Source organism: Rhipicephalus microplus, chromosome X (assembly GCF_043290135.1).
Source record: "Rhipicephalus microplus isolate Deutch F79 chromosome X, USDA_Rmic, whole genome shotgun sequence".
In the NCBI taxonomy this organism is placed as follows: domain Eukaryota; kingdom Metazoa; phylum Arthropoda; class Arachnida; order Ixodida; family Ixodidae; genus Rhipicephalus; species Rhipicephalus microplus.
In genome coordinates this window covers 348789829-348812840 of record NC_134710.1, presented here as the reverse complement: position 1 = coordinate 348812840, position 23012 = coordinate 348789829, and the positions used below count along the sequence as shown (strand labels likewise).

General features: G+C 43.7%; 1 protein-coding gene across 1 annotated transcript in view; it reads left to right on the top strand.

Annotated features, from left to right (window-relative positions):
- Positions 1-5207: 5207 nt before the first annotated feature.
- The window catches only part of LOC119161154 (RYamide receptor), a 425715-nt gene continuing 407910 nt past the window's right edge, over positions 5208-23012 (top strand). Inside the window, exon 1 of the mRNA XM_037413506.2 lies at positions 5208-5799. Coding sequence (XP_037269403.2) covers positions 5291-5799 — 509 coding nt within the window. The 5' untranslated portion in view covers positions 5208-5290. The remainder of the gene's footprint in view (positions 5800-23012) is intronic.

Below are 23012 nucleotides of genomic sequence, written 5' to 3'. Positions count from 1 at the left end.
TCTTTATAGCATCACCCTGTCGGTCGTTCTTCTATCCAGCGTGGCCAGCATATCCACGGAATGAATGATATGATGAGTGGGGCGAAACGTCTGTCCGTCTGCTGCGCGATATAGTGCAATAGGAGTCAACGGACGCATGGACAAACGACTGCACGGATGGACGGATGGATGAACAGAATCTTCGCCCCACTGATCATTCCCTCCGCGCATATGCTGTGATTTTGTTTATATATTCCTTGCGCGCCGAACAGCTATTTTCTTGTCGTTGAGAAGTGCCGCTGAACGTGCCTCATCTATAGGGAAGGCCTGTTGTGGCGAGCACGGCTGGACGGCCGGCGTGCCAGCCTAAGAAGCGAAGAACGTTTCAAAAAGAAATAAAATCATGTTGTGGTGCAGCTGTGATTACATTTGGGCATCTTCGAGAATTCTGTAAACAGCGTTACATTGAAAAGCAGCGCTAGTTCAATGAGAGCAAGAAGAATCTATTCAATCGAGGGTAAAAAATAATCCATGGACGTAGAACACTGCAGTCGTCCGACCACGCTTGCGAATCGGGCTGACATTTTTCTTCCTTCTTCGTCAGTGCCCCCCCCCCCCTATACAGCTCACTAACTTTGAAGTATAGTTTCAAGCACATGCGGATCTCTTGCAGAAGCATCGCAACTTTAACTGCTCTAGTATGGGCAGCGCCAATGTACAGCAAAATAAAAACCCCATTTTGAAATAAGACGCCCCAGCATTGACTTTACCTCTCGTACTTCTTGACCGACATTTACAAACGACCACAAATTTATGTAAAAGCACAAAACCAATTTTCTTTCACCACATAGAAGCTTCGCCAACAGCGCGGCATCCTATTTGACCGAAATATAAAGCGCCGTGGTGCGGAGAAAAGAGCGGGCCACGTCCACCTCTGAAAACACCTGCTCTACGTGCGATTGGGACCGCCGGAGAGAAACCCGCCGTGCACCCGCAATATCGGAGGCCATGATTCCCCCCCCCCCCCCCTAGATTCCCGCCAACGGTGGTAAGTGCTAGATATGAATAGCTTGCCGTCTGAACGTTGGATGAGGTAACTCACGGCGGCTTTGTTATTAGGAATCACTGAAAACTTTTGCGACATGAGTGGAAGCTTAATGAACAAATAATCAAGCATTGGTTTATGACATGGTAATTGGGACCTCACGTCAAGTTTTTTTGGAAATATGCAGTGGCTCACGATACCTAGTCGTTGCCTAGGGGTACCATTGGACTGTTATTAAGACAGTGAAGCGTTTTGGCATGAAAGGGCGGAAGAAGTGCGCGTGACAGCCGAAAGATGGGGTGGCCGTGGCTTATCAATTTCCTCTCGGTCAGTTGTATGTAACGTGTTTCTGGCTCAAAAATTATGCACCTTTTACAAGTACTTAGTTGTACGCGTAAAAGAATTCACAAAAAGCATAGAATAATCGCCACATTCGTCTGGATCTCTACGTGGGAGCGAACATCTAGAACGAACTTGTTTCGGCGTGTTTAGCAAGGAGGGCTGTCTTTGTTCCATCTGTTTCTCAACCAAGTATGGTCATGTTTCGTGCTAACAAGAGACTAAAGAGACACTTTTTTATTTTATTTATTTCAAACAACGCTATTACACCGCATGGCTGACTTCTTTGTGTCTTCAGACAGGGGAGAACGACACACCTTGTCACTGTTCTTGCGCGAAGTTGTGTTCTTATATCGCTTCTCAAGGGCAGGGTTTTCGATAGGTTACCTAACTAAAATGAAATGAAAGCGCCTTATGAAAGAATTAGCACAGAGTGTTTTTCCTGTGCCCCTTCGCTGTTCAAGATATGAAAGATCGTATGGACAAGACGTACTAAAGCAAGTGAAAAACATGTGAACAGAACCACATGTTGAAACTTTCTTTTTCAATCTTAATATGGAAACCTTGCGAGTAAAAACGTGGCTTGAAGAGAGAGGAATGTATGTACCATAGGGAAACAGCTGTGTCCTGTGTAACACACCTGAGACCATTGAACGTGTATTTATTGATTGTAAGGAAGCCATTCTTTGGGACATTTCACAAAGGACTTTAAAAAAAGATTGACCTCTTACTCCACATAGAATCCCTTTTTTTTGCGTTGTGATAGTTCTGTGCAATATTTGGACGTTATTTTTTTACTTGGTCTATATTAGTTTGGTGTAGTATGTTATCGCACAGACACTGTGATGTAACAGTTCCTTCTGGTCATGAGTGTTTGGTGGAAGCTGTTGTCAAAGTGCGAGAGGTGTATAAAACTACCAACCGTGTTGAAGATGCAATATTTTTGTTTGATGCGTTAACACACAATAAACGCGTGTGATGTGGGGTTGTCACATCAACTTGACCTGTAGTCAAGAAGGCAATAAAGAAAAGTAAAAAAACTCTCGGTGGCTCAGTGGTTAACGCCTCGGATTCACGGCGCCGCGTCCCACGTTCAGTTCCACGCACCGAACTCTTTCTTCTGAGAATTTTTTTTCTTTATTGCGTTTTCATATATATAGGTACGTATACATATACGGTGCATGACATCACCGACGCTCACGCCAACGCCGGCGGCAAAATTCAGCTGAGAGTGCCCATATGATTGCTATCGCTATAAAAAGGTGGTTTTTACTCTACACCAATAAAGCTAAAGTATATACTACACTCCTGCATTGCTTGCATCCATCATAGGTAATAGTAATTCTACTGCACTGGCCGCAGCCGGCCAGGCTCAGCATTCGCGAGGTGCAAGACCCCCGTGGTTGAGGAGAACCTTGAACATGTAGGAGAAACTTTGCTTCTTTGGTATTTGCCACGACAGGGCGCGACGGATAGGGCGCCCGCAAAGGAGAAAGTCGCTGCGCCGAAGTAGAAACGGAGTCCGTTTCTCCATTCTCGCTCCCTCTTTTTATTGTGTAGGCAAATTTGTGTACTACCCATCGTTCCCATACTGGCTGACGCGCCGTGCGTTGCCGCCCACACTGTAGACACTAACTCCCCAGGTTCCTCCAATGTATTTAGAGGAAACTCTGCGGTGCAAATAACCTCGCCCTTCTATAACCGTCATTGAAGTAGTATGCATGCTCAGGCCAGCTCTAAAACAATTTGCTATATTCCGTTTTAATGCAGCCACAAAAGTGGTGAATATTATTTATAATATCTGAATGGAAAGATTTTAATTATTTAAAAGCTAAATTGGCAAAATTGACAAATATTTACACTTCGTAAACGATAATCAGTTAAAACCTGAAGAGAACAATCCACTCATTCCTAGTACTTTCTAAAACTACTTAGGGACCCTTTGAATGGCACTTCAATTTAGAAATGGTACAGCCGGCAATTGAGTTCATAACCGGGTGTCTTTCTTCTCAGGCATTCGTGTTCGGTTTTTCTGCAAACCTTATGTATCAGAACACTGCTAGAGATGAAAGAAGAGAAAAAAACGAAACAAAAGCTGAGCTTTCACAACAGTCTAAGACATATTCTACCATTCCTAAAAGTTATATTGTATGTAGAAACCAGTGTCCACGTCGCTATCTTTCGTCTTTTGAATAACAAATTTTTGCAGGAAGATATCCAATTAACTGTCGTTCAGCGAAAATTTGGAAATATAAAAGTTAAGCCCGGACTCTATGGACTTGGTTCCTGAAGCTCACGGTCCGGTACATTCCTCGCGCTTAATGTTCGAGGCCCTGTGGCCGTTGTTTCCTAAGAAAACAGTAGAAAGAACGAATTGTCCGGATGTATTGAGGGCCCTTCACACAAGTGTCTGTATTAGTTCGTATACACGTATAGCAATGATTTGTTCAATGATTCTGTGTTCGAATGAATAGAAGAATGGAGAGATTGATTGAATGAAAGAAAAAAAAGAAAACAATATAAGATCGAAATCATTAACACGCAAGCAGCTGAAATGCAATAAATGTTTAGCTGAATAATCCCTCATTGTTGGGTAAAAAGCATGGTGGCGGGATTCACTTAATCGAACATATAGGTCAGCGAATAAACCGGTGAATGAATGAATGATCGAGTGAACGAGGTGGCGGCGGGCGCGGTTCATATTTTTGCGAACGGGGAGACAACTCGGGAGCATGGTGTGGCTACCGCCGACAGTCGCGCCCCCTGGCAAACGCCGTGCGCTGGCGCCCTCGTAAAGAGTGAGTGCTGCGGGAGAGAAGGACAGGGGCGAACAAAACAGCAGGGAAAGGCCTCTCCCGGACTCGTAGCGAAACGCCGTCTCCCGAGCGCGGTTGCAGCCCGCTGTGCGTCCCGCCAAAGGCGCGGTCCGTTCCCGTCGGCTTCATCCGTACGTCTGCGAGAGGCAACACCACCGTCTTGCAACGTTTGTGCGCTGCGGCACTCGGTTCTGTTCTTCGAGCGTTTGGCGTATTTTCCGTCGGTACATTCAGCGTATCGCCAAGTGCACGGACTTCATGAAAAATTATTTTTTTTCTGCCACTTTGTAGAGCTAAACTCTGGACTCGTTATACCTGTTGCGTCGAATTTCACAGACTGTTCGGGAAAAGCTCTGCTTCATATTCGCAGTGTTCTTTTAGCTACTCTGTTAAACAGATAAGCGAGAAGTTATTGCGAGCAGTTCAACGCGATTCTCTACTATACTTCCTCGTGGTACGAGACAAGTTCAGTTTGACCACATAACTCTATTCCTTTTTTTGGGGAGGGGGGGTGTCAGCAAAAACCAGAAGACTCCAATACTTCCAATAGTTTCTTTTTTTTCTCAAGTACGTTTTTTAATTATTCAACAATTACCACAAGGTGTATTTTTTTTATGTATGTGTGTGGACTACTCGTTGCACAAACTTTGCTGTCAATCGTGCGCCGAAGTGTGGCTGAACGCATAGAGGACTTTTCATCAAACTGCCCGTAAGTACAGTAGTTCTGATTCAAAGCGGCAACCTATAACTGACTTCACAAACACGTCACCTGACCTCCCTAACACTTTCCTCAGTGGCATCAGAACAGTGGTTACCGACGACAGAAAGATTGTCGAACTAAAGTATTCAACAGTATTTAGAGACGCTGCTACCAACGTCGTGCTCAGTTACTGGAAACTCTTGATAGAGTTGCATGTTGTGTTGCACACGGCATCATTTATCAAGTGACTGTGACGATATCTATCTGTTAAAGTACTGCTGCTGGTAGCACGCCTCAATCTGAAGCTCTTTATGAAGGAGGCTTGTTGAAGCACTCTTTATTGAAGGAAGTTTGAGGGAAGTCCCAAAAAAGGGAAAATATCCTTCAGTTTCAAATTTACGAAGGGCCCTGATGATGGACTTTCCGACGATGCCGCTGCTCCTGGTTTCAGAAGTTCCAACCACTAGCGTCAACGTTTCGGTGGCTATGGGTCACGTAGGCACGGAGCCCACGGTTCCCACAGGGTCCTGGGCGCCGTTTCAGGAAAATGCGACACTGGCCGTGTTGCGGGCGAATCTTACGGCTGACGATTATCCCCCCATGAACGCCCTGGGCTTCGAGCTGCAGGCGTTCCTGATCGCGCTTTACAGCTTGACCGCGCTGTTGGCGCTGGGCGGCAACGTGATGGTGATCGTGGTTCTCCTGCTGGGCCGTCGATCGTCGCGCGAACTCAGACTGTTCCTGGTGAACCTGGCACTGTCGGACATCGCCATGGCCGTGTTTTCCATTCCGTTCACCTACACCGACTTCATGCTGGGTCGCTGGATCTTCGAGCCCTTCTTCTGCCCCGTCGTGCTCTTCATGCAGCACGTCTCGGTCATTGTGTCCGTCTACACGCTCACCGCCATCGGGGTTGACCGGTGAGTACTTCTGTGTAATTATTACGCGCAAGTAATGTATACGCTCACTTTTGCCGGAAGTGAGCTATCTTCCGTCGAGAAGTTCGGACACTTCTCAATCTCCGTTACAGCTGAACGTACACCAGTGTGTTTTACACGTAGAATTCTATCATTGAACTGAATCATCACTGTTCGCCCTTCATGCACTATTGGTGTTGAAATTTGCGTTTTTTCGTTATCGTCTCTGGGCATTGCTTTCACCGTCTTAGTTAGCTATCTGACTTCAATCTTCCAGCTTCCTCTGAGGGATTTCTAACAACGCATGCGATGTGCATTTTTGGTTAAACTTTCGGAACTTTAGTTTACCGTCCACGTACGATCGTAGGAACAAAAAATGATAGATCACCGGAAAACGGTTACTTCTACCATGCGGCTGGAACGAGAAATCAATCAACTAAAAATTGCGCCTGGAGAAGTACTGCAAACGATAGTTTTTTTTTCGTCTGGCTCAAAGCAGAATTTTCTTACGTTAAATAATTATGAGACTTTTTTGCTTTGTAGGGATGAAAATGTTCATTCCATTAAGCAGTTTTGGTCACTTTAGGATTCCATGCAGCTAATGTCATTGCGTGTTTTTACACAGGTCAACATGCTTATCATTTTCGCTGGACTACTCGAAAATTTCGCACGCAATTTGGTTTAGTAACAATGCCCATTATGACTTAATATTTTTTACAGCGATTTCCACCGGTGTAACGCCTAATGGTTTTCGCAAATAGGTACTTAGTAAAATTAACACATTTTGTTTCATAAGGCTAGGTATATTACTCTAAGTCCTTGGCATTAGATACTATTTAGTAATAAAAGAACTTAATGAGGTGTTTGGTGCATGCGCCGTATGACAAGAGATTACTCGTCTTGCCAAAAATATTAATGAATAATTCAAGTTTGTCTCAATAGGTTTGGGTAAGCTGATATACAATGGAGCACATGTTAGGTACCTGCACATTCGACAGAAGTTTAAACAATGACAGATTCAGTTATTGCCAGAGCTCAAGATAAATTTTTCATGACATGCGTTTAAATTACTTGTGGCAATAGCATATCAAACTATCTTTCTCCCTTTCTTTACCTAAAGCTATCTTTGGACGTATTTTTTGAAAGGAAAGTGAAAATGCAGTAAAGAATATTCTTACTGGATTTTTGCTACTCTTGGAATTCTGTTGTAGAAAAGCAAGAACATTTACGCGTCTGCAAACACTTCTGTCGTAACTTCGTTAGAGCGAAAAACATTAGAAGAGTGTAATATCATTTATTAGATTGGTTATTGCGGGAGGTATCAAGCAGTACAGCAGTACCTCGACATGCTAATATCCAAATATATTTTTCCACACGGCTCTAAGTTATATTATGAATACTGTACACTATAACCGTGCATGTCAAGCTTGTATATGGGGTTCGCCGCAGCACCCTTTTGGAGCGTTACTTTGTTTTATTTATTTGTGATAATTCCTTCAAAATTAAAATCACCGTCGCTTTTTCTAAAAGCACTATATGGCTGGACGTGACACATTACTTGAAATATCCATTTCTTTTCCTTGTAATCTGAACTGCCCGACAGTAATTAACCAATAAGGCGCACAATAGCACGTTGGGCGAGCTGTGCTTTTTTCCTTGGCGCCGTTAAACACAGCTTAACAAGAGTGATGAAGCAAAATAAACAATCGTTTGTACGAATATATATATATATATATATATATATATATATATATATATATATATATATATATATATATATATATATATATATATATATATATATATATATATATATATATATATATATATATATATATATATATATATATATATATATATATATATATATATATACAGTGGGAGTAATAATTCAATGGGCCAGTTAGTCTTCGTGAAGGTATGAAATATGGCACAACGGGAGCGTTGTCAACAAGGATAAATATATTTATTTCCCAACAGTTTCGGAAGGGGTCCTCCCTTCATCAGGGGATTTTCAGCATTATGCTTAGTCATAAGGACTAAGCATAATGCTGAATTTTGATTGAGCACCCTCCTGTCACACGTTATCGAGCGTATTAGACTGACACTATGTAGCATGACGAAAGTGGGCCAACAGTACGAACAAGTTGGCTTGCGTGCGCGATATTTTTACGAACGCTCTGTAAATTACATCAACACTACGTTCACGGTTTTTATGGCCAAACGACGCACTCTCACGTTTTGAGTATTTCTATGCGACGGGAAGATCACTCATCAGGATCGCAGTGAAATTAGGCAAGTCAAGCCTGCCATAACCAATGGAGTTTAATAAGCAGTTGTTGACCCGAAGGCACTCATAAAATATAAAGGAGTCATTGCGTGGTTCTCTGTTGGGATACTGCTTTATTATAGCGTTTTACGGTACCAAGTGTGTGTTGTGGGTGTTCATATCATATTGGGAACAAGTATTACCTGACGCGAAGACTATTCATGGCCTAAATGTTACATTAGTGGGCTTCAACGCCAGACGAAGTTCGTTCATTTGTTTTGAAATCGCTAGTTTTCAAAACGTATTTAGCTTTTTGTGTTTTTATCTTCTTCCATGTGTTCATATCAATATTCTTTATTTTCATGAAACGCGGGAGTACGCTAGAATCGTGAACGGTCAACTCACGTTCGTTTTCACCCACAATGAGCATGGCATGTATACAGGAGTATACAAGATGACAACGACGAAAGCACTGCATCATTGTAGAAAGCCATGGCCAAACAGCAGACAAGGAAAAAAAATCACAAGTACCATGTGTACCTTGAACTGGTGGTGTAGCCATGGGATGGCACAGCAGGCACATCCCCCCTCCCCCAAATATTTATTTCGCCATGGCATACAGAGCGAACAATGACCATATAAAGGAAGTGCCCTCCCCCCCCCCAAAAAAAGAAAATGCTGCATACACCCTTGTGTGAAACTGACATGTGTTGCACTGTGTATGAGTGGTTCTCCCCTTATCTCCATTTTCTGCTCTGCAGTGTTCAAGTACGAGATTATGCCCCCCCCCCCCTCTCCATAGCATGCGGGCGTCAGTATGCAGAATCACCAAACTTTCGCAAGTTGTTGACAAAGATGACAGTGAAAGAATGGTGTACAGTACCTTCGTAGTATGGGTTAAAAAGGGAGCCTCAAGTTTGCTTTGTATGGCTTTCTGTCCCGCACGAAAAGGCACTTACTTCACTGTTATGTTAATCCGTTTAAACACAATAGAAGAAGAAAGATTATTTACATTTGCTTTCTCAAAACTGTTCTCGCTACTTTCCCATCATTAGTGCCATGTTAAGCTTATAGACTGCGCGCCATTCACGCCCTTAATTACCGGGCGTGCGGTGATAACGCCATTTAACGCGCGTGACATAGACAATAATGTTGTTTTCTTAAAGAAAGACGCCCTAAAACACCATCCCCACCCACTGTTTTTTTTTCTTTTTAGCATGATAGTGTAAAAGAACTAGTTGCGCAGAAATTCCGGCGTCGGCATCGGCATCGTTAGTCTTGGGTGAAAAGTCATCATCTCGTTTTTTTTTTTTTGAAAAATCTAGTAGGATGAAATTACGCAGAATGCAGCCAAATGCGATAGCTTCCCTGATACAAGTCACTTTGAACTTCCTCAATTACATTGTAGTATTCCTCAATGCGAACTTCTCTAGTAACATCGCCCTATAAAAAGTATGCACCTAAGTGGTTGAAGTACGCCCTAGGCATAAGATATTACTATCACGTTCAAGCCCTAAAGGCGAATATTTAGCGTCCACCAATTTGTATGTTAGAAATAATACAAAATGATTAAAACAGAGTGATGCTCTGCAATAGGTATGCGAGGAATTCGCCAGCCGTAATGCTTCTTTCCTTTGTCAAGGTACATGCGATGAAATCAAGTGATACACTGGCAGAATTAATGTTGAGATAGTCTGTGTATGTGTCAATTCAATGGTGAAGTTATTGACAAAACCATAACCACGCAAATGAAGAAAACAGAGACAGCACGAGATTGTCTAATTCTGAGAACTGATACACACAAGGCATGATAAGAAGAAAAGAAGGTGAAGGGATCAAATGGCTCCTTTGTTAAGCAGAGGCATGCGAAGTACATGAAATCATATGGGCATATATTTATAGTTTTAGTTGAAACTTGTAATAAGGGGATGAAGAGAAGTGAAGATCAACAATAACAACAAAACATACAACTTTCATAATGAAAAAAAATGCATTAGAAGAATGAAACTCTATTTGCTAAAGTATCTCTGCATTTGGGTTAGTTGGTATTTGTTCGTCTTGAATTTGAACGGTGCGCCAAAAAAGCCAAGTCTCAGAAAGCGCAATTGCCACTCAACAAGTGTGTGTGTTTCCCTCTTTCGTTGTCGTGTAGTTTTTTTTTTTGTGCGCCGTATTGATTCAAAAAAACTATCTCATTGATTTCAAGCTGCATTTTGAAGAAACATTACGCCAATTTCCGCAGCCTCCAGATGCAGAAATAACAGTACACGTCGTCCATGCTTCAATCATGAGTCACTTGACACAGGCTATTTCTAACCGCTTTCCAGCTATTTTTATCTCCTATGATTGTTAGCAAATTTAATGCAATACGACTATTCTGAAACAGAGGGTGGTTTTTGACGTATGGGGCTTGTTTCTAAAGACATTTATTATATTGCTTTTCAAACAACATTAAGTCTTAGGGCTGTATGGCTGCTCAATGGACGCCCAGCAAACCCTTTCCACCAAAACGAGCTTGTAATGTTTCAGGGCGCATCTGCGTGCACTGACGAGCCTGCCACTGTGCTAGGTTTGCTACGCTTTTATGCTTTTGTAAACGTGAATGGCAGCTAGCCATATTTGGTGCCCCGTTCATGAACGATTGCCATTTATTTCCAAGTGCGACCACAAAGCAAATTTCGGCCAACGTGTCGCACATGTCTAATTGAACCTCGGCTTCGCCTTTCAATTGCACCACTCTCTACGCCGAGGAGTAAGCAGTGAACTAAGTGTGTTGCGCGAACAGCACTTAGCCGAAATGTCAGTAAGAGCCACGCATGGCTCACAGAGCTGCTTCTTTTGCAGGAAATAAATGGAGACGAGGTCCTCGGTAGACGCCCTGTGCACTAGCGTGTTAGGTCCGAGCTTACGGTTAAACCCGTAACTTCAAAGGACCTTTGCAACGCGCTTCTCTACAAACGTTTTGGGTGAGAGCGTTGTGACAACAAAAAATTCGGCAGATCCCACGTACCTGGGAATCGACGTTATGCGAAGCATGTGGAGGGAAGGTGACCATGTTGCAATTTTTTTATTGAGCGACACGCCAATAACTGACGCTAGTTATATATACAAATGTTGCACGCACAGATATATGTTGAAGAGTTGAGATGTTTATATAACCAGTTGTTTGCCCTTGCGCAACGATGCCAACTGGAACATGCGTATTGGCAACACCAGAAGCTGATATGAAGCGCTGATGCTCGCGAGGGTGCTGGCCCTTGACAATGCTACACAAAGCAGCTTCAGCGCATGGCAACTAACCACAAATGACGTTAACCGGACGTCACGGCTGTATTAAAGGAGTACATATGTAATGCCTATAAAAGTGGGTAGGCAGCACTGCAACCACTATTGACGTTTCACAAAGATTAGCGTCTATTTGAAAAGTAGTTCTGAGAACTGGCGTATCTCTGTGGTAAAATGCTTCATTGCCACTCAGAATGCTTGGCTTCTATTCCAGCTGGGACCCTGACATTTATTCTTTGCGTTCGTCGCGTCAACGCACCCGATGTCATGTATGTCTTAACAATCGCGCTTTAAAATCGCCCATGTGTGCTCTCGTCGTTCCTGGGTAGATGCCAAGTGTCAATCACCTGTGGCACATACACGCAAACCAACGGCACATACCCGTCCATGGTTATGGGTTATGTGCCACTATCGGGCGGGAAGGGTTTGATGACGTATGCGATGGGATTGTGACAATATTGATGTCTTGAACAGCACGTTATATTCTTCAAACCATATTACCATCCCATGCTAATTTTGGTTCACGCCAAGTTAAGGGGGTGACCACGAGAGCACCCAAACGTAAGCGGCTATATAGATTGATAGATAGATAGAAAGATACGCTCAAAGTCGCCGAAGTTCGCTAAGAAAGCATTTAAAAAAGTGCAAACTTGCATAAAGAAACTCTCAGGACCGTAAAAGTGCACTAACACAGTCTTTGTTGCTAAGTTTCCATTGCATTCCGGAGCCCTCCACTACGCCGTCTCTCATAATCATATGGTGGTTTTGGGACGTCAAACCCCACATATCAATCAATCAATCAAGTTTTCATTGCAGTTCTTCGTTTTTACACCCGGCCGCTTACGTTTGTCCTCTCGCGCTCTCTCTTTCCCTCTATTGCATGCGTGTTTTCGTTTCTGGGATGCTGCTTTGTCCTGCGAGCGTGTGCGCCTGTCACGCGGAATTTCTTTCACATTCCCAACAGTTCGCCAAGCAAGAACTTCTTGTTACAGGAAGTGCACAGGTCTGGAGCTGTAATCTCACCTCCTTAGAGACGGTGTGCATGTTTTGGGGTGTGTGGGGGGGGGGGCAACAAGATTATTAAAGCAAAAAAAATTTTTTTTTTCGCTTTATTTAACATCTGTTGTTCAGGTGTCTTCATTCTCATGTAATCTATTTCAGTGTTCTTTATTGCCGGCACATTTCTCAAGAAACGCCCCGCCGCGGTGGTCTAGTGGCTAAGGTACTCGGCTGCTGACCCGCAGGGCGCGGGTTCAAATCCCGGCTGCGGCGGCTGCATTTCCGATGGAGGCGGAAATGTTGTAGGCCCGTGTGCTCAGATTCGGGTGCACGTTAAAGAACCCCAGGTGGTCTAAATTTCCAGAGCCCTCCACTACGGCGTCTCTCATAATCATATAGTGGTTTTGGGACGTTAAACCCCACATATCAATCAATTATTTCTCAAGAACGTTTTTGAAATCTTCTGTCTAAATGTCTACAATGGCAATTGTGTGGCTAGTATGAATGACGATGATTATATTATTGCTATAGGGTTAAAGAGCTTGTTTCTCAGAATTTCCAGCGTTGGTGTCGTTGGTTGTGAGCGAAAAATTATCTTGTGCGTGACCAGAAAATCGAGAATTATAAAAATAAACTAATTAGAAAACTTCTGGGACCTAGTGGTCATCGAACTTGGGTTGTTTGCTTGGCAAGCGAATGTTGTAGCACATAGCCGCGCTTCCGCTTCCTTGAAAAGTGAAAACAACTTTCTTTACTTTGAAATGCGGTGAAAGTAGCCTGCTTTACAAACACATGCGTTCTTTATACATGCTTCTCAATACAACATGAAATATGGCAGTAATAACGCTTGGTAAAACGGTACATTGCCATTTGGCATCGAAACATATGATTATCATAAGGTCTTGATGATTTAAAGTGAGTCACTCACTACAGAAGCCACAAGCGTTACTTCGCCTATTCCCTTAAGGCCACCTAGTGGGTGCATAGCAAGTTCGAAAAGTTTTCATGCACTGAATGTATGAAGTACAAACTAGGGACAGGATATTGCTATCGCATACAACACTTATAGGTGAAGCTTAAAGGGGCCCTAAAACACATTTTGAAGCAACCATAGCGTGAATTTACGGAAAGAGCTCATTGCCTCATGAATTCAACGCCACAAAACTTTTTAAATTCCACCCAGTGCGAGTGTAGTTACAAATATTTTTCACATGCTGCAATTTCAATCCTTCTTCTCTCATCCTAGCGAAAGCGCTGGAAGATAAACAGGTAGAGATGACAAGGACAAAGAAAAAACGTCACAGAGACCTCGTGACCTTGAGCACCTTTTCTGTTTTTTTTTCTTCGAATGCGCAGCTTTTCGTTACGATCGTACACGGGCGCGTGAACTAGTCATAGCCTCCCGCGGTGATCTCTGTAACGACCGAGCGCGCCGTGTTCAAATCAACCAATGGCTGATAGATGGGCTTCTTGCGAGTGATTTTTGGGCGTCTTCCGTGAGTTTTTCAGAGAAGAAAACTAAATTTTCGGCTGAATTTGATAATTTATTGCGAATTCCATGCTGCGTGCTGCGCTAAAATATTTGGCTCACGTGTTGTCGGGAGCCTCTACTGCCGATCGGCAGTGCTTTCTGACCCTGCTCAAAAAGTGTATGAGGGCCCGTTTGAAAAATACTAATTATTTTTCTTAAATGACCAAGCACTTGAATGCTGATTCAGCAAGGAAACTGTCTATTCATCCCTATATCAAGCAAGAGAAATCGTGGCGTGAGCACATGGGGAGAGTGAGAGGGGGGCCCAAAGCCAGCCCTATAAAATCACGTGATGGAAAAGAGAAGCGCTGCGACGAACCTTCGCTTCCGCTCTTAAAGGGGAACAGTGAATGGTTATGTATAATATATGTATAAATATATATAAGGCGAAATAAATTTTCTTGTGATGATGGGTTTTCAACGAAGGCCATCCCTGTCCGAAGACAAGTACACACTCACTCGTGCAGAAGGTCAATACAAATAAAACTCAATTCAACAAATTGTTGACGCCGCTTCCTTTAGTTGGTGAAATCAGGAAGATTGTGCAACTGATGTGCAAATTTTTTGTCCTTCAAAACGTGAAATTGTAGCGTAGCGGCACCCGAAAACAGTTGCAACATTTTAATCACCACTATTACCCATCTGTGCTAATGGAAAAGCCGTGATGGAAGCTCGGACATGAAATCTTATTATTAACGGGTGTTAGACATGGGTTGGACAGTTACGTCGTGTTTAGCAAGCTTCAGAGGTTCAAAAGTGGTAAGAACGAATGCTTTGAGTGTGTCAGCAGGTAGGGCTAGAGCGCTCCCTACCTGCTGACAGCTAGGGCTGTCAGCAGGTAGGGCTAGAGGAAGCGATCAGTGCTCTTGGTCGCATAAACCAATAAAGTAACATAAGCAACCACTATGTTCCTGTGGGGCATTTACATGCACAATAAAATGCCAACACCATCTGGTTCTCCCAAGAGCTGCCGACATGCATTGTTGTGGCCTCGAACCTTGTAAGAATAAAACTATAAGCGTGACTGAATGCTACATGTTTTAACGTAACACCCTTGTGCGGCCCACCGGAAAAACATTTCGTGGATGTTTATTAGAAATATGTAACCTCATGTTCTACTCAATTATTTCCTAAACAGCTTTATTATACCGTTTTAGTTTCTTAGCTGAACTTGATGGCGTTAACAATGAATGCTACCTACTGAAATGTAAGTGCATTCATTATATAATTGAATTCGCAACGTCGGGTCATGTTAAATTAATTCTTAACCGTACACCTGAGGAATTTGAACGCGTTACATGATTAAAACAATTGTAAGAGTAGGACGCTTCCTATAAATACTTTTCGAAATAATACGTGATCGGGGAATTAAAACTTTCTTTTACAATATGTGAAGTTCTCATGGCGTATTGCATGCACCAGAAAAACTCCGTCTTTGGGGAAATTTGATGAAAAAATTGTCTTTTGGTAGTCGCACGAAGCGCTTTTCATGGCGCGGTTCTTGACACTGAGAAACACACGAAAGATGATGAGGAAACACGCCGTGCCTAATTCGATAACCATCCGACAGCAGCATTTCGTGTAAGTCCGTAATCATAGGGCTTCCTATAATAAACTCTATACGTTTACGCATCACTTACACAGCTCCCGAAAAAGCTCCATGTGATTATTTTATCAGACTCTGCGTGGTTCTAATAAATACTACAGTGTAGGACGCATTTTTGTTTAAAGAGTGCATTTTAATAAACTTAAAAATTTATTAAACTGGAGGGAGAAAATAACCTAGGAGTAAATACTCATGTCGGCGGAGTGCGCAAGTCTTTCATCATCATCATCAGCCTGACTATGCCCACTGCAGGGCAAAGGCTTCTCCAATAATCTACCAATCAACCCAGTCTTGTGCATTCTGCTGCCACGCTATACGTGCAAACTCTTTAATATCATCGGCCCACCTAACGTTCTGTCTCCCCTTCGGCGTTTTCATTCTCTCGAAAGCTAGTCATTTACCGACAATGACAAGTGGTTATCCTGCCTACGAGCTACGTGCCCAGCCCACGTTATTTTCTTCTTCTTGATTACAACTATGATATCCTGAACCCTGGTTTGTTCGCTGACCCACTCTGCTCTCTTCTTGTCTTTTAAAGCTACACCTATCATTTTCCTTTCCTTCGCTCACTGGGTCATCCTCAAATAAAGCTTAACCCTCTTGTAAGCCTTCCGGTTTCTGTTCCGTAGGTAAGTACTGGCGAGATGCAGCTATAATATACCTTCCTCTTGAGGGTTAGTGGCAGATGACCATTAATGATTTGATAATTCTTGCCAAATGTGATCAACACCTCTCCAATTTTTCTGGTTTTTTTTTTTGCTCTCGTGTTTCGGCTCCATGGTTACTGCCTATCTTAGGTAGACATATTCTTTTATAACTTCCAGCGTCTCTCCTCCTATCACAAAGGGCTGTTTACTGCGAATACATTTACACAATACATTAGTTTTGTGCATATTAGTTTTTAATTGTACTCTTCTGCTTTCTGTCTCCAGTTCGGCAATCATGAGCTGCAAGTCATCCCCTGAGGTACTCATCAACGCAATGTCATCAGAGAATCGCAGGCTTATAAGATACTCTCCAATAACTCTTATCCCTAACTCTTCTCAATCGAGGGTTTAGAAAACCTCCTGTAAACACGCTCTGAATAGCACAGGAGAGATTGTGTCTGGCTGCCTTACACCCTCCTTAATTGAGATTTTCTCGGTTTCCTTATGGAGAACTATGGTATCTGTAGAATTACTGTAAGTTCCTTTCATGTAAATATTTGACAGAAGTCTGCCTGGCTGGGTATGAAAAGTGGGATATGATTTAAACTCCCTGAAAAGACTTAGGAAGAAACCCGACATTTCGGAACCGACTTGGTTCCTTTCTCGGGGGTTCCTTCCTGCAGAACGACGTAGCAGGGGTGTCTTCAAAGCACTCGTGGGGCGGGATAATCACCCCCCTCTCTATCTCTCTCTCTCCCGTTTACGTGGAGTGCAGTCTATGTGTATACTTTGGGGGAAGGGCTCCGAGAGAGCGGTTGATAATTTGGGCTGTCTGCTGTATCTGCCACGACTCGAGTAGTAACCTTCTCCTCCAGTTCGTCTCGCTTTCAAGGATGGTCATCGCTTCGAAATTTATCTGGTGGTCATCCGCTTTTTGTAGAGCTTCCGCACATCGTTGACGTGAAGACTTCCTATGCGAGGCGTTCATTCAAGCCTCTGGAGCTCATCGCTCTCATCTTTCTGCCTCCTTCTGACATCTATCTATGAAGAATACTTTGTATACTGCATATTCTGCAGTGTGCCCATGTGCGTGTGTGCGTGTGCGTGTGTGTCTGGATGCCTGCTTTATATAGCGCGTGCTTGCTCACGTTTTTTTTTACCACAAGTCGCAGTCAACAGCCCGCCATGTGTTGTTCATTTGACGGGAAGCTCAACCGTTCGAAAACACAGCGATTAAGGTTACTTAAAAAATGACAGAAAAACGAGCACTTGCGCTAAACCAACTTGCTCTCCTCAACAGGAAGCGCAAGTATGTTGAAGATATCTAACGTGGAAAACTACCAATACCAGCAAATCATCAAGAGTACTCGCTCGTAGAGAAGCGTAGAGAAGCGTCGCGTAGAGAAGCGCAACGAGAGTGGCTGTCACATTTTTGTGAGCAGATGCCACCTGTTACCGCAGGTGCTCCCAAGCATTTTTTTTATATTCCCGGCTGCGCAAGTATTAGGTTATTTCAAGGCAGCATGACGCATAATAAAAACGAAAGGAACTGCTTTCTAGCAGTGCTGCTTAATGGTCCCCACGCGGCTACGGCAAAGCGTGTAGAACCTCAAAGATGCCACTCCAGTCTCAACTGCGGTCAAAGCCGAACACAGCAGACACTGGCGAGAATTCTCCACGCTTTCCTCTAGCACCATATTTATATATATATATATATATATATATATATATATATATATATATATATATATATATATATATATATATATATATATATATATATATATATATTTATATATATATATATATATATATATATATATTTTTTTTTTTGAGGAAGAAGAAGAAGAACAATACGCCGTATTGGGCCATCTCTTAAACAGAAGACCCGAGCGGCGAGCTGTTGCCTCTAACGCTGTGATTCCGGTGTCGGTCTGTGCCGCCTGCTTTCAGTATCAATAGCCCTGCTGTGTAATTGCGGTTTACACCAATAAACCCCGTTTCAATATATATATATATATATATATATATATATATATATATATATATATATATATATATATATATATATATATATATATATATATATATTAGTTAGGTACAATTTCACAGACCCGAAAACACCAATCTTACCGCGAGACGACGTTTGGTAAGGGATGAAATGCGCGAAAAGATAATCACGATGGCGACGCCACCTTGAGATTGCCGCACCAGATACCGTAACGTTATAAACTTTGACGACGTCTACTGGCTCCTCCGCAGTTTCTAATCGGTAAAAATTAAATACATCTTCAACTCTTGGTGTCATGAACTTAACGTAATAAGTTTTAAAAGAATGTCATCGAGCCCATGTTGCAAAAATACTAAAGATACGTTTTCACATTCGTGACATAACGTACGTGGGAGCATTTGGGCCCAAAATTTCGAAATAAAAAATCAGCCTTAATTTTCTCCACCAATCAAAAACTTATGTTAGCAAAAATTCTGACAGTAGAGTTCTGAGAGTACAGTTTATCAATCTAAATTCAGTCATTATTTACTTTTAAGGCTGGTGCACACCGGCGACTAGCAGCGGTCGCGCGACCATTTGCGACTGGTCGCAACCAGTCGCGAACGGTCGCAAACGGTCGCAAAGCGACTGCGTTGGCCAGTCGCTTCTTGACCGATTTTTCAGTCGCGCGACTGCAGTCGCAAAGCTGCTTAACCAATCAGCGATGCTCAATTTTTTTTTTCATTGCGCTGGCTTCCTGCCGCCAGATACAAACGAGTGCGTTCCTCTGGGTCTGTGGCACCATGGCCACCACGGAATACTTGGCTTGGAGATGGCGGGCCGCAGCAACTCGAGCAAAGTGTCGAATTTACGTGGTGGCATTCGCAAGAAGCTAAACACCGTCAACGTAAAGAGAAAATAAATTGTGCACTGTCTTTTCCCCGTATTCGGAAACTTTTTTTTGTCTTGAACTTGACTTGTCAGCGCATTCAACGCAGCGTGTTTGGAACGCGTTTGTACTTCATGCCTTGGCAACGACTTAAGACTCCACGTTCGAGACGCATTTGTGCTGCATTGTAGGCTGTGGCAAGTCAAGGGAAATTCAAGGATGGTTTCTGAATACGTACGACTCTCGGAAATACTCCTCGTCGTGTCAGCGCAGCTCTGAAGGCAGGCGGCTTGCATGGCCGGTCAACTCCCGCGATCGAAAGGATGGTCACATCCACTACCAGCTTTTTTTTTCTTTGGAGGCATCTGTGATGCCAGCGCTGACACCATGGCACAGTGCATCAGCACCTTGAAATTGTCTTGTTCTTCGCTTGAATCGAACTTGACGCTGTTGGGAACGCTGTGCGAGAACGGACTCAGCTGGCGGCGATCAGCTGATCGCGCCGGTCTCAGGAGTTCTCGCTCATAACGAGATCCGGACGTGACTCTCCGGTTTTGCGACTTCCGGTCGCTCGCATGCAGCCTCTGTCGGTGTGAACATCAGTCGCTTTTTGGTCGCCAGTCGCGAATGGTCGCGCGACCGCTGCTAGTCGCCGGTGTGCACCAACCTTAAGTGTAGTATTATTGATTGCCCCAGGAGACTGGCCTTGAGAACACTGCACGTGGAACAGAAACTCGCGTTAGGTTAGTTTGATCAAGATTGAACAAAACGCAGCGTTAAATACGTAATGGCACCCAGGTATCGCGCGTGACAGTCAAGTTTTCTACCAGAAATGTAAACTCCACGCCACGGATTGAAGCCTCTTTAGGAAAAAAAGACTCTGTACACTCTTCATATCGGGTGAGGAGTCATATAAACAGAAAAAAATATTGGGTTGCAAAATGCATATTTGCGCTAGGCGTACCGCGATATAAGTTTCGCAGAGTAGGTGGTCTAAAATGGCTAAGCTAGTATACGAAAGGCTAATCTATAATTTATCAACATCATCATCAGCCGCAACATCAAAAAAGTGTACAGCTACTCTTGTGACCTCCCAAGCGACAGTGATGATGGTGGTGCTGCATCTGTGGCTAATGTTGATGATTGTTTTATAACACAACAGCTACACCGGATGGCTGTCATTTTCGAGTCAGCTTTGGGTTTCGGCTAGAGGGCCTTAGGGACCCCTTGAGATTTGTTTCCACTGTAAGAAATATAATTACACAAAGCATAACACCCCACCTTACCCCTGCCTTCATTTTAACCCTAATAAGTAATACAGTGGAATCGACAACCAGAAACATAGCAATGATGACGATCGGTGGATTGATTTTGTCGCTATTGGTGGCAAGCTCAAATGTTGTTTTTTCATACCTATAGCAATAGTGCATGTATGTGGCTTTGTCCACGGAGCAGAGTAACAGATTAGCGTAATAACAATGGACCACAGACTCAACCAATCGTCTGTCTAGATGTCATGCTCGCCATCTTGTCGTCCACCTGCAGTGAAGGTGCAGTCGTACTCGGCGTCCGCAGTACGAACTCCAAGAAACTACGCTAAAATTTGACAGTTGTTAGCGTCAATGGTTTCAGGTATTTCTGTAGTTGGTGCATTACAAACGATGCTCTGAGGAAACAGTGTTCCTGACGTTAAACGCGACCTGTAACGCTATATGGTGGTTGGCGTTTCTACACTTGAGAAAATGTTCAATTCAGAATATTTCCTAATGACGCATGAGACAGAGGTAGCAGTGTTCAGATTTTCATGAATTGATTGATTGATATGTGGAGTTTAACATCCCAAAACCACAATATGAATACGAGGCACGCCGTAGTAGAGAGCTCAGGAATGTTTGACCACCTGGGGTTCTTTAACGTGCGCCCAAATTTGAGCAGAACGGCCTACAGCATTTCCGCCTCTATCGTAAATGCAGCTGCCGCCACCGGGATACAAACCCGCGACCTGCGGGTCAGCAGCCGAGTACCTTAGCCACGAGACCACCGCGGCGGGCATTCTTATCAATATATAGTGAGCAGCTTTGTATTGGCTTCACATATTATTGCAGATTGAAAGTATTTCTCAGACAGATGACCTCAGCACTGGCGCAAAAGAAGAGGCACACTACAAATTAAATACCTTCATCTTTATTTGTCGAACGTTATCGTGATACACTGTAAGCAAAAACTATATGAGTTTGGGGTTTTCGCGGCTTTTGACCCTTGAATACTCTCTCTCCTTTAAATTGATTGATTGACTGATAAGTGAAATTTAACATCCCCAAACCTCTATATGATTATGAGAGACGTTGTAGTGGGGGTGCCGGAAATTTCGACCACCTGGGGTTCTTTAACGTGCCCCCAAATCTGAGCAAACGGGCCTACAACATTTTCGCCTCTATCGGAAATGCAGCCGCCGCAGCCGGGATTCGATTACGGGACCTGCGGGTCAGCAGTCGAGTACCTTAGCTACTAGACCACCACGATTTGGCCCATTTAAAATTACTACCTCAAGTTTCAGTAAAAGGTAAAACGATGTCAAAATCATGTTTTACCTCTTGGGGAGTTTCCGACACCGTGGTTTTTAACCTGCGTTTCAGAGTTGTTTTTTTTTTACCGCGTGACTGCAAACTGCAGCTATATGAATACTTCGGCGGCTTTTGCCCCATACCCCCGAGTGACGCTCTCAGTGAATCGTTAAGATACGCGAGGACCCCAGATGTTATTATTTTTTTAAAGTTCGGTATGGCATCGTCGCGTCTCATGACTGACCTCGAATCAACGCATTTTCACTGGAACTGAGAGCAGCATGAGTACAACTAGCGAGGAAAGCATTCTGTGAACAAAAAAAAAAAGACAGGCTCGTTCCAACAAAAAAATAAAACCTGCTGAGAAGTTGTCCTGCATATTTCCGCAAATCAATGGCTTTTGCTGCAGTGCGACGGCCCTAGAGAGAGCCGGTGTAAGAAGCTCGTGATCTATGTGTCTGGTTGAGCTGATGGATCTCACGTGTTTCTTACCTCACCGAGTGATTGTGCACTTCCGAGCGCGAGGCTCCGAACCTGCACGTCGCGGATACCTCACTTTTGTACCGAATCGTGAAGAGCTGCCAGCGGTAAGACAAAAATGAAGCTGGTGTCATCGTCCGTGATTGATTTCTGGAGAAGCAATAAGCCAAACGCTCCACTATGTCATCGGCATTTAGCCGGCCAGTGTCCAGTGTGGGTACATTGCCGGGGCAGGTGAAAGAAGCATCGCATATATTTTGTTCCACTGAAGATGTTGTCTGCTGGAGTGAAGTGCAGCCCAAATTGTCTGCCCCATGCCCCGACTATTGTTAAACATGCAGCGCGAAGGCAAGAGTCGATACGAGGCAGACGACACCAACAAGCGGCTGTCGGTGAGCACAAAGAAAACCCGGACTGTGGTCTGTCTCTTTTGTTGGAAGTTCTTAGATCTCACCGTTCACGTAAGACTTCGCAGATGGCGAACACGTATTCATTTGTGTTGGAAGTGACGACAAAATTCGCACAGAAGATGTATTCTGCGATCAGGAGCTGTCTTTCATTCGAAACGAGTTAACAATACTGAAGAAAAGGGCCAGAGATGACATCTCATACCGAGAGGCAGTTGCATCCATTACGCGACGACGGTCCCGTCGCCGGCGCTGCATCAAAGCCACCAAAACCTCGTCTCCTCGCGAAGCACGTCCAAAACCACCTCCACCTCCCCCACTCTGGCCAAGCGCTGTCGGTTCGAAGAACAACGGCACTTCTGCTAGTAGTGGAGCTGGTGCTTCATCCATATTACCCAGTCAGAATGCAGCCGTTTTAAAGAAAATTGATGCCTCTAGCAGCAGTGCAGGTGACGCTTGGCCTGAACTCCCAAAGATACATGCGCCTGATGAGAGGCATCAGATTTCTACTGTGAGGGACACTTCATCGCTACCTCATAACTTGACGGA